We start from the raw sequence: 17,038 nt of genomic DNA on the forward strand, positions 1-17,038 counted from the left end.
TGCGGAGACATTGCTTTTAAACCTCAATCGCGCTGTATCGCGGATCTTCTAACGGATCGAATCGGGCCGTCACCGTCAAAATACATCATTACACTTGTTGCTCTTTGACCTTTCTCACCCATGCCGGTGGTTTCCAGGTAACAACAGGCCCTAGCCTTGTGGAAGGCTCTGGAGTTTTCCCAATTCTTGGCCCGGTTTGGATTCTTTAAAAAGTGCATCCTTTGTTCCTCCCTTGAAGTAACTGATTAGAAATGACTGGACAGGTGAATGCCATGCGGTAGAGCCCTTCCACTCACCTGCCCAGGACAAAAACAAATCTGCTCTTTACTTGTAAAATGTTCCAAAAAGGACATTGTCTTTTTACCTAAATATGCAAACAGTCAGAGAATTCATAGCAAGCAGTGCACTGGGTTAGTCAGATGAATGAATGACTGCATTGAGCTGCAAAAAATGAACTGAAAGCCACACCCCCAATAAACCATGATTATGAATGACTGCATTGAGCCATTTGCCACTGTGCTTCTATGGCTATAATGACCATGCTACTGCCTATTTCATTAGTTCATTTAGCAAACAAGACAACTCATAATCCAGTACGTTTATCAGTCAACACACCTATATTTTAGCTGCAATTAGTCTTAAAAATGCTACATTTTCAAAATGTGTAGAATAGCACGAGATGAGTTATAAAACTGCACATTTTCCTCTACCCAATGGCAAAATTGCAGGAAGTTAGCTGCCCAAATTGATGCAGGCCCACCTGACAAGTTTCTGGCTACGCCAATGATGTTGCCCCCCGGCTGGTGGAGAGTATAACATCTGGGTTGTCATCTGAAGCAGGTCCCTGGTTCAAATCACAAGAGTAGTTTTTGTTTTCTAACTTCTCCCGACTCCTTACTGAATTTAGACCACTTCCCTAAAACAACCCATCATATCTGTCCAGGCCCTTCAGGCGTAGCTACCCTCTGTGCTCTCCAATCTGGGGAGAGAAACATGCATGACTGAATTTAAAGTCTGTAGGGGCTCCTCCGCAAGGGACAAAGTGGAATCACATTATTTCTACAATGAATATGCTTTATTGTCTTTTACAAAAAAAATGACTGTAGTCTAGAAATACAGGAGGCAAACAAGAAATAACATGGGGGGGGGGGGGGGGGGTGCTGTTGTAATGAAATCCTGGTCGTCAACAGCCAGTCTGAGAATAATAATAATAATAATAATACAAACACAAGTAAAACTACATAGATGTTAAAGCTTTTAACCAAATGAAATCACATTCTGCTCTTGAAGGGGGAGCAGAAGGCTCCACATCTCACATAGTTAATAGTAACACTGATTTCTGACCCACACTCACACCACCTATGGAGAGAGACATTGCTACAGGTATATGAGCGGGAGGGGAGGTATCGCACTGGGTATGATATGACACACGGCAAAAATACACAAGACGAAGGGTTAGAAGAAGAAAAGAGTAGTGTTTGTTTTCCGTTCACCAAGGTTTGCCTCGTTAGCTTTTTATGTAGCACACACAGCTCACCTACACGTCCTTCTGTTTAATACAGATGTACACCTACACGTCCTTCTGTTTAATACAGATGTACACCTACACGCCCTTCTGTTTAATACAGGTGCTCACCTACACGTCTTTCTGTTTAATACAGATGTACACCTACACGCCCTTCTGTTTAATACAGGTGCTCACCTACACGTCTTTCTGTTTAATACAGATGTACACCTACACGCCCTTCTGTTTAATACAGGTGCTCACCTACACGTCCTTCTGTTTAATACAGATGTTCTTATCTAGTGTCTAAGGCACTTTAAATAAACATGTCATCACAGCTGAGCTAACATTGGAGTAAAAGTGGCAGTTTCCATTCATTACCATAATACTGAACAGAGATGCCAAAGGAAGAATAGAGAGCGCTGATGAATATGGACATTCTGGGACGTTAAGAGTGGCTTAATAGTTTTAGAGGTTTGAGATGCTATCCCCAGTGGAAGGCTGTTATATCTAGGAATACTAAGTGCTTGGTAGTTGGTGTGTCAGCGTATACTAAAAGAGAGTTAGGGGTCCTACTTTACAACCAAACCATGGCACAAACACAGTGAGATGTCGGGGCCCCCCTTGCTCTGAGCGGTAGGCTTTAGCTAGTCAAACTACACGTTCAATCGAAGCTCTCAACATTAGTGTTGGACTAAGGGGCTGTATTGTACATCATGTGACCACTCAGAGAGAAGCTTGGGGTTTCCTGGCTCCAGTTACAGGGGCATATGAACACTCATTGTGCAGTTACGTGCAGTTTCCAGCGATTCTCTGTGATACGTACGCCAGCGACCATCTATCTAAGCACACCACACCTCACTGCCTTCAACGCTTCTTCCTGAACAACAGGACAAATAGTGTTCCAACTGGTCAAAATACAGCAACCAACAACGTCCATCATGACCTATGTGATTCCTATAAGAAGTCAGTCACCAATTGCTTTTAAAGTGTTGTGACGAGATGCTGTGGCAAGTGGAGAAAAGCTTTTCACAGTTAATACGTCCTTTCCATTCCATGTTTTTCTCCCAGAACAGGTCAAGACTGTGTGAATCCACCATCTTGTTTCATTGTAGTGTTTGGAAGTGGAACAACAGTCTGTACGTCAGACTCGTGCAATGAGGGAAGCGGAGGCAGTCCATTGACCTCTGACCTACTGTTGAATAGGACTATGTCCTCTCTGATGAGAGTTTTGTTAGGCCTGCTTTAAGCCAGGGAAGAGATGGTGGCTTTACATTTGGTGACACAAGACAATGTTTTGTTTCATGTGGGAGGAGGATGACAAAGGGGAACGTTTCCTAGTTTCGCTCCTTTCCTTGCAGTTTGGCGTTCAGGGGCATACACATACCTTACATACATGTGCACACACGCATAGTTTATAAGTAAAAAGCACTTGTACATGAAGTTTACATACTCATTAAAGCGGAGCACATAATTCCACGCCTAGGGAGGACTATATTAAGATCGTTGGGACACTCGCCGGGCCGAGCAGCTAGCCAGAGTAGAGTAGGAATATTGTTAGAGTAAGGCAGAGTAAAGCCGCTCAAGTGGGAGTAATTGTTTTGTCATCCCCAGGAATGGAGCATTTCTGGGGGGTGGGGTGGTCTGGGTTGTATTCATTAGAACACACCGTAGAAAAACTTTTGAAAGCATCTTTCAACGGAAAATGAAAACAAGTGGTTCCTTATGGACAAATCCAGGTAGTCACTCCCTGTTTCTTCTGTTTTGGTGCCTAATGAACAGGACCCTGGTTCTCCCTGCTGTTGACTCGTGGACAGGGACAGATGGAGAGGCTGAGGTGTTGTAGTCACCATTCTGCCAGGCTGGCTAATTGATAGGGTTGGTAGGATTAGCAGGGAGCGTCTATTCGGTCTGGTTGGAGGCTTGCGTGTCGTTGTGGTCGCTGGCGCGGCTGTCGGCGTCGTCGTCAGAATTGTCCACGGAGGTTCCGTCGATCTGGAGCTGCCGGCTGCGGCCTGAACGGCTAGACGAGAAGCTGATGGGGCCTCCACGCCTGAGGACGACAGGCAAATACAGTTGAAGTTGCAAGTTTACATACATAAACATACATACCTTAGCCAAATACATTTAAACTCAAGTTTTTCACAATTCCTGACATTTAATTGCAGTACAAATTCCCTGTCTTAGGTCAGTTAGGATCACCACTTTATTTTAAGAATGTGAAATGTCAGAATAATAGTAGAGAGAAGGATTTATTTAAGCTTTTATTTCTTTCATCACATTCCCAGTGGGTCAGAAGTTTACATACACTCAAATAGTATTTAATAGCATTGCCTTTAAATTGTTTAACTTGGGTCAAATGTTGTGGGTAGCCTTCCACAAGCTTCCCACAATAAGTTTCTGGTGTAACTGAGTCAGGTTTGTAGGCCTCCTTGCTCACACACGCTTTTTCAGTTCTGCCCACAAATTTTCTATAGGATTGAGAACAGGGCTTTCTGATGGCCACTCCAATACCTTGACTTTGTTGTCCTTAAGCCATTTTGCAACAACTTTGGAAGTATGCTTGGGGTGATTGTCCATTTGGAAGACCCATTTGCAACCAAGCTTTAACTTCCTGACTGATGTCTTGAGATGTTGCTTCAATATATCCACATCATTTTCCTCCCTCATGATGCCATCTATTTTGTGAAGTGCACCAGTCCCTCCTGCAGGAAAGCACCCCCACAACATGATGCTGCCACCCCCATGCTTCACGGTTGGGATGGTGTTCTTCGGCTTGCAAGCCTCCCCCTTTTTCCTTCAAACATAGCAATGGTCATTATGGCCAAACAGTTCTATTTTTCTTTCATCAGACCAGAGGACATTTCTCCAAAACCTTTGTCCCCATGTACAGTTGCAAACCGTAGTCTGACTATTTTATGGCGGTTTTGGAGCAGTGGCTTCTTCCTTGCTGAGCGGCCTTTGAGGTTATGTCGATATAGGACTCGTTTTACTGTGGATATAGATACTTTTGTACCTGTTTCCAGCATCTTCACAAGGTCCTTTGCTGTTGTTCTGGGATTGATTTGCACTTTTCGCACCAAAGTAAGTTCAACTCCAGGAGACAGAACTCCTTCCTGAGCGGTATGACGGCTGCGTGGTCCCATGGTGTTTATACTTGCGTACTATTGTTTGTACAGATGAACGTGGTACATTCAGACGTTTGGAAATTGCTCCCAAGGATGAACCAGACTTGTGGAGGTCTACAATTCTTTTCTGACGCTGATTTCTTTTGATTTTCCAATGTTTTCAAGCAGAGGCACTGAGTTTGAAGGTAGTCCGTGAAATACATCCACAGGTATCTCCAATTGACTCAAATTATGTCAATTAGCCTATCCGAAGCTTCTAAAGCCATGACATCCTTTTCTGGAATTTTCCAAGTTGTCTAAATGCAGTCACCTTAGTGTATGTAAACTTCTGACTCACTGGAATTGTGATACAGTGAATTATAAGTGAAATCATTTGTCTGTAAACAATTGTTGGAAAAATGTCCTAACCGACTTGCCAAAACTATAGTTTGTTAACAAGACATTTGTGGAGTGGTTGAAAAAGTTTTAATGACGCCAACCTAAGTGTATCTAAACTTCTGACTTCAACTGTACATACATGGTCATTTATCACACCCACAGATCAATGACAGGTGTGTGTCCTGTTGCATCTATAGGTGTGTTGATGAACATGTATGGGAAGTGAATGAATGTCTTCTTCTTTGTTTTAAAGAAACTGGCAGAGGGATTGCTGATAGGCATAAAGAACTATGTGAAGTGTATATACAGAGTGTTATGAGGGGCTGCACCTGAGGCGGTTCTTGAGTGTGTTGACCTCGCGGGTCAGGCCCTCGCTGGCCTCGGTAGCGTCGTCCAGCTCCCTCTGTAGTTTCCTACGTGAGGCGTTGGCCCTGGTAGCCTCCTCCTCAGCCTCCTCTAGCTGACGCTTCAGCTGCTTCATTCGAGAGTTGGCCTTCTCCATCTGACAGGGGGAGGATTTGAATTTTATTGGCACAATTCAACGTATTTACATTGCAAATTCATGGGCCAATTCAAGATTAAAACACTGCAAGTGCACGGGCAGAGACAGGAGAGAAAGAGGAGAGAGGAGAGAGAGAGAGAGAGAGAGAGAGAGAGAGAGAGAGAAAATGTGGAAAAACAAGGATGGAGACAAAGGTTTGGAGACAAAGGTTTGGAGACAAAAGTTTGGGACAGACAGAGGAATTCAGAGAGAGAACCAAAGCTACAGAAGAGTGTGGGTGGGAATAGAGAGAGAGAGAGAGAGAGAGCCAAAGCTACAGAAGAGTGTGGGTGGGAATAGGAGAGAGACAGAGACACTCTGATTATAGTGAATTAGTAGCTAACATGGCATCCATGGCCTTTTACTCACCCTTTCTAAATGTCGGAACAGATTGTTTCAAACTCAATGTGGAACCGAGACGACCACTCACCTGCTCCTTGTACTGGTCGGCATGGCGACGCTCGTCCTCCACCTGAATCACCACCTCTTTCAGCTTCTTCTCTGTGCGTCGGACAATCTTATTGGCTGCTGCCCTCTCCCTGGGAGAAAAAAGAGTGATAACGGGAAAGTGGGTAAATAGTGTAACTGACTCATATCTGATGGGGACATACATTTGCATCAGGATGTAGTAAAAGCCTCCACTTTAGGCAACCTCGTACAATACCGTTCAAAAGTTTGGGGTCATGTAGAAATGTCCTTGTTTTTTAAAGAAAAGCTTCTTTTTTTGTCCATTAAAATAACATTGAATTGATAAATGACTATTGTAGATGGAAATGGCTGATTTTGAATATAATATCTACATAGGCGTACAGAGGCCCATTATCAGCAACCATCACTCCTGTGTTCCAATGGCACGTTGTGTTAGCTAATCCAAGTGTATCATTTTAAAGGCAATTATGTTAGCATGGCTGACAACTGTTGTTCTGATTAAAGAAGCAAAAAAACTGGCCTTCTTTAGACTAGTTGAGTATCTGTAGCATCAGAATTGTGGATTCGATTACAGGCTCAAAATGGCCAGAAACAAATAACTTTCTTCTGAAACTCATCCATCTTTTCTTGATCTGAGAAACGAAGGCTATTCCATGCGAGAAATTGCCAAGAAACTGAAGATCTCGTACAACGCTGTGTACTACTCCCTTCACAGAACAGAGCAAACTGTCCCTAACCAGAATAGAAAGAGGAATGGGAGGCCCTGGTGCACAACTTAGCAAGAGGACAAGTACATTAGAGTGTTTAGTTTGAGAAACAGACGCCTCACAAGTCCTCAACTGGCAGCTTCATGAAATAGTACCCACAAAACACCAGTCTCAACGTCAACAATGAAGAGGCGACTCCGGGATGCTGGCCTTCTAGGCAGAGTAGCAAAGAATAAGCCATATCTCAGGCTGGCCAAAAAAAAACACAAAAAAAGATTAAGATGGGCAAAAGAACACAGACACTGGACAGAGGAAGATGTTAAAAACGTGTTATGGACAGACGAATCTAAGTTTGAGGTGGAAAACATTCGTGAGCCGCAGAAAAAATGAAAAGATGCTGGAGGAGTGCTTGACGCCATCTGTCAAGCATGGTGGAGGCAATATGATGATCTGGGGGTGCTTTGTTGGTGGTAAAGTGGGATATTTGTACAGGGTAAAACGGATCTTGAAGAAGGAAGGCTATCAATTCATTTTGCAACGCCATGCCATACCCTCTGGACGGCGCTTAATTGGAGCCAATTTCCTCCTACAACAGGACAATGACCCAAAGCACAGCTCCAAACTATGCAATAACTATTTAGGGAAGAAGCAGTCAGCTGGTATTCTGTCTATAATGGAGTGGCCAGCACAGTCACCGGATCTAAACCCTTTTGAGCTGTTGTGGGAGCAGCTTGATCGTAAGACGTGCCCATCAAGCCAATCCAACTTGTGGGAGGTGCTTCAGGAAGCATGGGGTGAAATCTCTTCAGATTACCTCAACAAGTTGACAACTAGAATGCCAAAGGTCTGCAAGGCTATAATAGCTGAAAATGGAGGATTCTTTGACGAAAGCAATTATTGTTTCAATTAAAAATAAATATTTATAACCTTGTCAACAACTTGACTATATTTCCTATTCCTTTTGCATCTCATTTCATGTATGTTTTCATGGAAAACAAGGACATTTCTAAGTGACCCAAAACTTTTGAACGGTAGTGGATGTTTTCAGCCCCCTAATGTTAAAGGTCCAATGCAGTCATATACATCTCAATATCAAATCATTTCTGGGTAACAATGAAGTGCCTTACGGTGATTGTTTTCAATTAAAATGGTCAAAAAGAAACAAAAATAGCTTCTTGGCAAACAGCAAATTCTCAAGTAAGAATTTAACGAGGACTGTCAGGGAGTGGGGGGGGGGGAGAAGTGCTGTTATTGGCAGAAAAGTTTGGAACTCTTTCTTATTGGTCTATTAACTAATTTACCATATTGTGATGACACCAGGCAGGCAAAAACTCCATCCCACCAAAACGGGCTGAAACTTTCAGGCTGTCTTTATACTAAAAGGACATCATCATAATTTTCACAATTTCACAGTATTATTTCAACCTCCAGGTGTGGAAATGTATATACACAGCACAGAAAAATCACATTTTTGACTGCACTGGGCCTGTAAAGGTCCAGATTCTGAGTAGTTTGTAATGTGATTATAGATCTGTGGTTAGGGGAAACTCCTACCTCTAGCGGTCTATTGAGTATGGGTAAATCATTACATTGAGTGTATGAGCTAGAGTCCACCTATTCAAGCCCTCATTTAATTCTAGGTAACCTCCCATCTTTAAACTCTGACCCCCATTCTGACGTCTATTTAGTACAGTATATTGAAGGCTTCTTACTTGGCCTCCTGCTCCAGTTGCTCCTCCAGCTGCAGTATCTTGGCCTCCAGGGCGGTGATGGCAGCCTTGAACTTGGACTTGACTGCCCCCTCCAGCTCTCCCAGCTTGGCCTTCAGCTCCTTGTTCTGCCTCTCCATTCCTTGACGGGCGTTCTCACTCTTCTGGGCAGCGCTGCGCTCCCCAGCCAGCTCCGTGTTCAGGATGTCCACCTTGGGATAGAAATGTGGATAAAGGGAAAGAGGGTCCATCTCTATATAAAACCGTTAGTTGTGGGTCCCAGGAAGTAGTCTGGTGTGCTACTTGTTAGTGCAGTTCATTATAGACTACTCTCCAGGCCATAGAATGGTCCAGGAATCATCTCTGTGTATGAGTGAATCTCAAAATGACTTTCCTCTTGTCCGATCTCCTCCTCAAAACGTCAAGAGACAATGCCGGTTTAAGGAGAGTTTTACCTGTTCTGTACCTTCATGAGCTGTGTACGTGTTTGACAATGTGAGAGTTGTACTGTACCTGCATGGTGGTCTTGCGGAAACGGTCGTTGAGCAGCTCCATGTTGCTCTGTTCCTCCTCTAGTTCCTCCTCCAGCTGCGAGATGCGGGCCTCTAGCCTCCTCTTCTCATCTAGCAGGGCCGACCTGACACAAACAAGTGATTGATTCGGTGATGTGGTTGGTACAGAACGCAGTATAGAAATCAGGGGGGGAAGGCTGCTGGTCCACTTAAAGCTGCAGTATGTAACTTTTTGGGTGACCTGACCAAATTCAGATAGAAATGTGAGTTATAGATCTGTCATTCTCATTGAAAGCAAGTCTAAGAAGCGGTAGATCTGTTCTACACGCGCTATTCATATGCTTGCCGTTCTTAAGTTTCGTTTGTGCGTCTTTTACTTTCAGTTTTGTACACCAGCTTCAAACTGCTGAAAATACAACATTTTGGGTTATTGAAAATATATTTCATAGCGGTTTAGATGGTACAATGATTCTCTACACACGATACATTGTTTGTTTTGTCACAGAACCTGAAATTAGGTCACCTGTTACAATTTTAGCAACCAGCGATTTCTGCATGTTGCACCATTAAATCTGGAAAATATCATGTTTGAATTTGATCATTAATCAGCTATGTAGCGACTCACTTTCCAGAGGCGCTATTTGAGATCTCGTCGGCCAGCTCGTCTCTCTCCTGCTCAGCGTGTCTACGGGCCCTCTCTGAAGCCGCCAGGTCCTCCTGCAGCTGTAGGATCTCAGCTTCCAGGCCCTTTAGTTTCTTCTCGTTTTCTTTAGACTGTGCAAAGATCTCATCACGGGATGCTCTGGCCTCCTCCAGCTCCCTCTGGTAGTCCTTCATCTGGGCCTGCAGGGGGCAGCAGCGAGGCAAAGAGTGAGACCAACGTTCTGGGGCAACTCTACAGGGTTAGTTAGGGGTCAACTCCATTTCAAATGAGATTTTATTCAATACTCCTCTATGGCAGCATTTACACAGGCAGCCCAATTCTGATATTGTTTGCCACTAATTGGTATTTTAACCAATCAGATTAATCTGTTGCCCATAATTGGGCTGCCTGTATAAAATGCAGCCTACGAGAAAATGTTACAAATTCAGTTTTTCTTCCCGAATTGAAATAGAACCGACCCCAACCCCGTAGCTGTACTGAATATAATAGTGTAAGGCCAGCGGGGAAGCTACAAATGAGACCAACTTGGACAACTAGAGTTTACAGCATCAGGGATGTCATCTAAATACAGACGTTGGTAGTCCTGGACATATTCTAATCTAAGATACATTAAAGCTGACTACACAGTGGACAGACAGGCACAGATACCATACCTGCAGGGGCTACCAGTCCATTTTAATGATAAAAGGATACAGGTGTAAGAAATAATATTGCTGATTATCAGAGATCAGACAACTAGGAGTTCTTAATTAATCAGGCAAAATATATCGACATTGTAGGATTGCAAAATTCTGCTAACTTTCCCAATATTCCCAGAATTCCTGGTTGGAAGATTCAATATTTATAAATCTACATAATAGATCAACACAACTTGAGAATGAACAAGCAAACACAAATCCTGTATGAAGTCTCACCTGTAGTTTTCTGAGCTGTTTGATGGCTTCATCTCTGGCCTTGTTGGATGCTTCTATTTGCCCCTCCAGGTCCTTGAGGTCCATCTCCAGCTTCTTCTTAGCTGCAACGGCCAGGGCTCTCTGCTTCCTCTCATCCTCCAGCTCTGCCTCCATCTCACGAACCTGGGGAAGGGGTCAGGGGTCAGACAACAAGATATTACAGAGAGGGATGAAAACACCAAGTAAGTGATGAAACCTAGTTTGGGTTCTAGCTTGCTCGGATGCAATAACGGTTAGGGTGAAGATGGATGGGAAGTACACAACGAGTCCATACGTTTTTGACCATATAATAATATGGTGATTATTTTCTTCCGAACTGTTGGCCAGGCTAAATCACCCGAGTTTCTATTAGAGGTCTGACTGTTACTCCCTAAACAGGGTCCTCTCTGCTCGTCTCTGTACCTGTTTGACCAGCGTCCTCTTCTTCTCCTCGTTCTGTTCGTCTCTGGCCTGCAGGTCCCTGTCGAACTGGGCCTTCATGGCCTGCATGTTGACCTCCAGACGTAGCTTGCCGTCCTCCGTGGCCTGCAGCTCGTCCTCCAGCTCCTCCAGCTGGGTCCTCATCTCCTCCACCTGCTGCTCCAGGGTGCGCTTCGACTTCTCCAGCTCATGGACCTACACACAGGGGGACGTGGAGAGACTGTTAGCAGCAACATCTCTTTTCTGGGTCGAAAACTGTCATAAGGAAGCCATCCCATAGGATTAGTCAAACAAACTTTCACTCAAAGCAACATTCTATGGTGGGTAGACAGCGTTCTTTCAAAATGAAGTAATTTACAGAAGGCTTCATGTGTGTAAGGTCTCCAACAACGTTTAGGAACCACCACCAGCTCCTGTAACACAGGGATTCTCACTCATTCTGTGGTGGGTGGATTGGTGGCCATATTGGAAGAAACATACCAAAACCTGTACATTTTGGTTCTATCAATCCTCATTGGATGAGCCTAGCCAAGTCAAGGCTTAGGACTGGGTTCAGCTTCTGTATGGGGGGTTTAAACTACGTACGCTCTTGCCCACGTCGTCCTTGGAGCTCATCAGGTCCTCCATCTCAGTCCTCAGCTGCTTGTTGAGCCTCTCAAACTCCTCCTTGGCCTCCAGGGCCTCGTCCAGAGCCCGGGTCATAGACAGAGCCTTAGTCTCCTTCTCCCTGGCCTCAGCCTCTGCCTTGTCACGCTCCTCAGCATAGCGGGCAGAGATGGTCTTCTCTTCAGCCAGGAGCTAATATAGAGGGAGAAGATAGTGATGAAGAAGGATGGCAAGCAATGTCTTACTGGTAAGTTAATGTTAACGAAGGCAATCATTGGAATCAAGAAATCACAAAAACAGCCATTCCTTCATTAATGGCAGGTCTACTTTTATTTTGCGGAGGGGGAAAGGAGATAAGTAAAGGTGAGAGGAGGGAGAAAAGGAAGCAAGATAGAGGAAAGGATAGAGACAAATGGAGATGATAAGATACCTGGTCGAACTTCTTCTGCTTCTTCTCCAGGTTGGAGACGATGGTCCTCTGGTGGTCCAGGTCCACCATGAGGTCGTCCAGCTCCTGCTGCAGGCGGGTCTTGGTCTTCTCCATCTTGTCGAAGGCGGAGGCTTTCTCCTCCAGCCGCTGGCTGGTCAGCTCCATGTCCTTCTGCAGCTTCCTCTTCACCTCCTCCAGAGACTCCAGGGTCCCCAAGTCCTCATCCAGCTTCTTCCTCGACTCAAACAGCTAGATAGAGAAGACAACGGTTTTCAGGTTGTTGTTGTTTTTTCTGTGGTTCTTACATGAGGAAATAATGTTCACAGCTTTGTAAGTGAGCATTTGATATACAGAAAATGACAGTGGTCTTTTTTTGAAAAACCACATTACATCATCTTAGTGTTGGGGGAGGTACTATGTATTTTACCAAGATAGCAATTACTTCACAGTGAAATAAGTTAAACTACACTAAAGCTACCCTTAAGAAAAATATCAGTTTACTTAACTAAAGTGACTTTAAAAAAGTAGTTCAATGTGTGAAGGAACATTTTATGTTTGTGCTTTTCTAATAAACAATTCGACTGGGTTCATGCAAGTGACTGATCGTGCCCGGGAGGAACCCTCACGACCAGTATCTGCAATTTGGCAGTACGCCCAGAACATTATTTTGAGAACGGAAAGAGATATCTCAGTTTCAAGGTCTCAGCTTGGAGAGAAGAAGCCTCATGAGGTACTGGTCTGTCACATGCATGAATTAAACGTTAATGATGAATTCATTATGAATAATGAATAAGCTAAATCATGCAAATATAACTTGTCTGTGTAAGCTGTATATAAGAGATCTAACGGGACTGCCCCGCCAGAGCTCACTTCAGACCGGTACTTTAGTTTGACTGTGACCTATCCATTTAATAAAGAATGATTCATTTAAAATTGACTTCAGGTGTCCCTGGTGGTAACTTCCATGACAACTACTTCCAAACTACTTCATGAAAAATGATATGTAAATCTGATATGTCGTACACTACAAATAGCAAGAATAGATCACTTTAGGGTCATATGTTAACAGAATGTGTTATTTAGCCTATTAAATAAAAACGATGTTCCATGAGAGAATTAGGCAGGTCTGATGCTGAAAAATAAAAACATGTATTGCCTAACTACTGACAACACTACCTAGATTTGAATTTAGTTAAACTACCACCAAGCTACTGCAAAATGTAGTTAGATTACTAGTAGAACTACATGTAGTTTACTTCTCCCCAACACTGGATTCAACTTATACCCAATACCTATTTCGTGAGTAAGGAATCTAGCTACCACAACCTGTAGTAAATGGTGGGTGTTCACAGCTGGAAAACCCTGTCCTATTGGCAGTGAAACATTAAGAATAACAGTGGGGTCCATACCTGAGCCTGCAGCGTGGCCAGTTGTTTCTCCAGGTTCCTGCGGGCCTCCTCGTCCTCCTCCTGCTGCTCCTGCAGGGTGCTCTTGTCTTCCTCCAGCTGACGGATACGAGAGCTCAGGTTCAGCTTCTGACGAGTCTCCTCCTGGAGCAGCTCCTACACGCACGCACGCACACACACAAAAGACGCAAAGACCCAACAGTAGTGAAACATCACTTACAATGAGACTCGTTGGATGGAGACAGTGATATGCTGTTTATACAGCCGATTGGCATTAGCTACAAGTGTCTCCAATAATGAAGCGTCATCAAAGGACATTTGCTTCCATAGCACATTACAATACCTCCAACTTCGATTTCAACTATTAGAGCATGTAATGACGTATAAGAACTCTCTGCTCACCTGTGTGTCTTGTAACGCACTCTCCAGGCCGGCTGAATCCTTGGCCAGCTTGATTCCCTTCTTCTCAGCGTCCTCCAGCAGGGCGGAGACAGTGTCCAGCTCCGTCTACAGACAAAGGTCAATAAATATCTCTTCATATTCACATTAAAACATATTCACTCCCATGTTGAGAAACCAATTGACTTCCAACACATAGAGACAACGACAGACAGCGCGGCCCGTTGACTTGGCCTCTAACCTGCAGTTTGTGTGTGCGGTCGGCCAGTTCCACTTTAGCCCTCTCTCCCTCGGTGGCTCGGGCCAGGAACTCCTGCAGCTGAGCATCCATCTTCTTCCTCTTGTGTTCTGACTCTGTCTTGGCCTGCTGAAGCCCCTTCACCTCGCTCACCAGCTCCTTGTTGTCACTCTCCAGGGTACACTTGTTCTTCTCCAGGTTGGACTTGAACTGCAGCGGAAAGAGGAGAGAGAGGGGTTGTGGTATACATTGGGGGTGCTGTGTTGAAGCCACCGTGCCTATATCTTGGGAGTGTAAAAAAAAAAAGTTTGGAAGCTAAAGAAATGCATTTATTAAATGTCTACATTCGTTTTTGCCACGTGTATTAGAAACACCTTAATGCATACGTTTACATTTTATTGTGAGATAAATATATATATATATTTTTTTATGAAAATCAAATATAAAAACACTATACTTTTTAGAGATTACTAATGCTACTGTCCCCATGACAACTTACTTAAATACATGTCATTATGTCCTTGAAACATTTCATTTAAATACTGTAGAATTCCATTCATTCCTATGGAGGACTTCTCCTACTGGGGAGTGTCAATATGGCCGACCGGTGGCTTCAAAGCCTCTCAATGGCCAATACATATCATCAGCAATCCAGGCTTTATATACATCGTTGGAGGAGATCCACCCTCTTGACCTGCTAAACATGTGGTGTTACTATTGTATAACGACGTTACGGTTGGCAGGTGTCATGTCTGATGGTGGACCTAGCCTCTAGGCCTGCTAAGCATGTAATGATATGTTACTAGATGATTGACAGGTGCATTGTCTCTGATTATAGACCCACCCTCTTGGCCTGCTCCAAATTCTCAGACAGCTCCTCCAGGGCGGTGGAGTGTCTCTGTCTCATCTCCAGGACCTGAGACTCGTGGTTTTTGGTCTCCTCGTCGATGGCCTTCTTCAGCTCAGCCACCTCCTGCTCTCGCTTGGTCCTGAGAGGAGAGAAAGGAGAGGAGAGAGGGGTTAGGAAGGAAGGTAGACCCTTAAACCTTACACCTCCCTGAGGTGCTGTGTCTCTCCATAGCCCTCATGCAGATACACACGCAGGTACTTTGCCAAACTATGACAGTGCCACTTTTTCAGTGCGACCCTACATCGGCTCTTTATCCTTTTCTAAAAGCACCGAATAAACATATTGGGACTACAGTAAACATATAAGCGTATCAGCGCAGCAGAGAGCAGTACATCTGACAAGCAGTGTCCCAGTACCTGAGCTCCTGCTGGGCAGCGGTGGTATCCAGAGTGTCCTCCAGCTCAGTCTTCAGAGCCTCCAGCTCCTCACTGAGGTCCCTCTTGACTTTCTCCGCCTTGTTCCTGGACACCTTCTCTGACTCCAGGTCCTCCTGCAGCTCTGACAGCTGGGCCTGCAGCTCCCGCACAGCTTTCAGAGCGTTGTTCTTCTGGGCCACCTCTTCATCACCCCTGGTACACACACACACACACACAACTAATCAATTCCAAAATCAATTCCAAACAACAACATAGAAATCGTTAGATTAGCTAGCTATTGTCAGGATACATTCCATTTCAATGAAGAGGTGAGAAATCATGTTGTGGGGCGTTCATCTGAGCAGTGCTTCTATAGTACCAGAGATGGGTAAAACCATGCTACACAAAACTGCTACATGAAATCACTGCACATTCTCTAAATCTCCCAAAATGGCTGATCATTTCAAAATCATACAGGCCCTAGCAAGTGAGACTGCAGCGTGGTGACAAAATCCCAGTGAACACAGGGTGGCAGTGTGATCGACCTTACAGCGAGTGAGCTCATGACGACCCGTGTGTGTTAGTCAGTCTGCCGTGTGTGTGTGTGTTTGTGTGTGTGTCCGAGCAGTGAGTTTCTTGACCGTGTCTGTCTGTGCCTTTCTCTGTCAGTAGAAATGCCATTGCGAGCGAGGCCATAATGAGATTGAATATGTGTTGTTGCTGGCAGTCAGGCAAGATTAAACTACTATTATTATTATTATTATTATGGATTCTGACACATACTCACTCTAATATATCTACCCCTGGATTGTTAATTAGACTCATTCTGTCATTTCTTGATTTCTTGTTTTGATTATTTGTGTATGTGTATTGTGTTTGAGAGACATTCTGCTACACTGTTGGAGCCAGTAACACAAGCATTTCACTGCACCTGCTACAACACCTGCTAATCTGGGTACGCAACCAATCAACTTTCATTTGACTCCTGAGCCCTGCCTGCATTCCTTAGACATTCCTGCATTAGAGCTTCTGAAGAGGCCTGTGCCTTTGCCAGGACCAAATAATGACTCCATGTCCAATTAGGTATTACACTGATGAAGCCATGAATAATAATATAGCTACTAATGAGACATTATAGTCAAATAGCAACTGTCCAGACTATGGTAATTCAATAGCCCTACAATTATAAACAGTCATAAAATTCCAACTGGAATACTGTAGCCTAAGTAACGGTTTAATCAACTAGCCTATGACCAAGTGATGATTTCAGAAGGTCATTTAGGGGAGACTGTCTTCCATTGGCCTACAGTCTACACCTGAATTCACCAGTGTCTACACCTGAATTGGCCACTGTCTACACCTGAATTGGCCACTGTCTACACCTGAATTGGCCACTGTCTACACCTAAAATTGGCCACTGTCTACACCTGAATTGGCCACTGTCTACACCTGAATTGGCCACTGTCTACACCTGAATTGGCCACTGTCTACACCTGAATTCGCCACTGTCTACACCTGAATTCGCCACTGTCTACATCTGAATTCGCTACAGTCACCACCTGAATTCGCCGCATATAAATGATTGGACTTCACCTTCATGCCAATGACCTCTGTTGCAGCCAGATGAGGAGCTCATTAGTACGTGGTCTCAGTTTCCCTAATCAAAAGGGACTTAATTGAACAAATGTGTTGCTCATTAATATTTTCCACTAAATTAGGTCTGAATTGGCTTCGGATTACAAAGAATG

At 44.2% G+C, this 17,038-nt stretch overlaps 1 protein-coding gene across 3 annotated transcripts in view; it reads right to left on the minus strand.

Moving 5' to 3' along the window:
- Window positions 1-1,056: 1,056 nt before the first annotated feature.
- The window catches only part of LOC110495112 (myosin-10), a 94,745-nt gene continuing 78,763 nt past the window's right edge, over window positions 1,057-17,038 (minus strand). For all 3 annotated transcript variants that reach the window (XM_036949468.2, XM_036949465.2, XM_090204642.1), the window contains 16 exons: window positions 15,291-15,503; window positions 14,869-15,013; window positions 14,028-14,234; window positions 13,790-13,894; window positions 13,391-13,543; window positions 11,982-12,230; window positions 11,531-11,743; window positions 10,928-11,140; window positions 10,487-10,648; window positions 9,534-9,751; window positions 8,910-9,033; window positions 8,400-8,608; window positions 5,982-6,090; window positions 5,340-5,512; window positions 1,670-3,557; window positions 1,057-1,537 (listed from right to left, as the gene is read on the minus strand). In XM_036949468.2, coding sequence (XP_036805363.2) covers window positions 3,407-3,557; window positions 5,340-5,512; window positions 5,982-6,090; window positions 8,400-8,608; window positions 8,910-9,033; window positions 9,534-9,751; window positions 10,487-10,648; window positions 10,928-11,140; window positions 11,531-11,743; window positions 11,982-12,230; window positions 13,391-13,543; window positions 13,790-13,894; window positions 14,028-14,234; window positions 14,869-15,013; window positions 15,291-15,503 — 2,644 coding nt within the window. In that variant the 3' untranslated portion in view covers window positions 1,057-1,537; window positions 1,670-3,406. The remainder of the gene's footprint in view (window positions 1,538-1,669; window positions 3,558-5,339; window positions 5,513-5,981; window positions 6,091-8,399; window positions 8,609-8,909; window positions 9,034-9,533; window positions 9,752-10,486; window positions 10,649-10,927; window positions 11,141-11,530; window positions 11,744-11,981; window positions 12,231-13,390; window positions 13,544-13,789; window positions 13,895-14,027; window positions 14,235-14,868; window positions 15,014-15,290; window positions 15,504-17,038) is intronic.

Source organism: Oncorhynchus mykiss, chromosome 17, assembly GCF_057628025.1.
Source record: "Oncorhynchus mykiss isolate SJ-2025 chromosome 17, ASM5762802v1, whole genome shotgun sequence".
Lineage (NCBI taxonomy): Eukaryota > Metazoa > Chordata > Actinopteri > Salmoniformes > Salmonidae > Oncorhynchus > Oncorhynchus mykiss.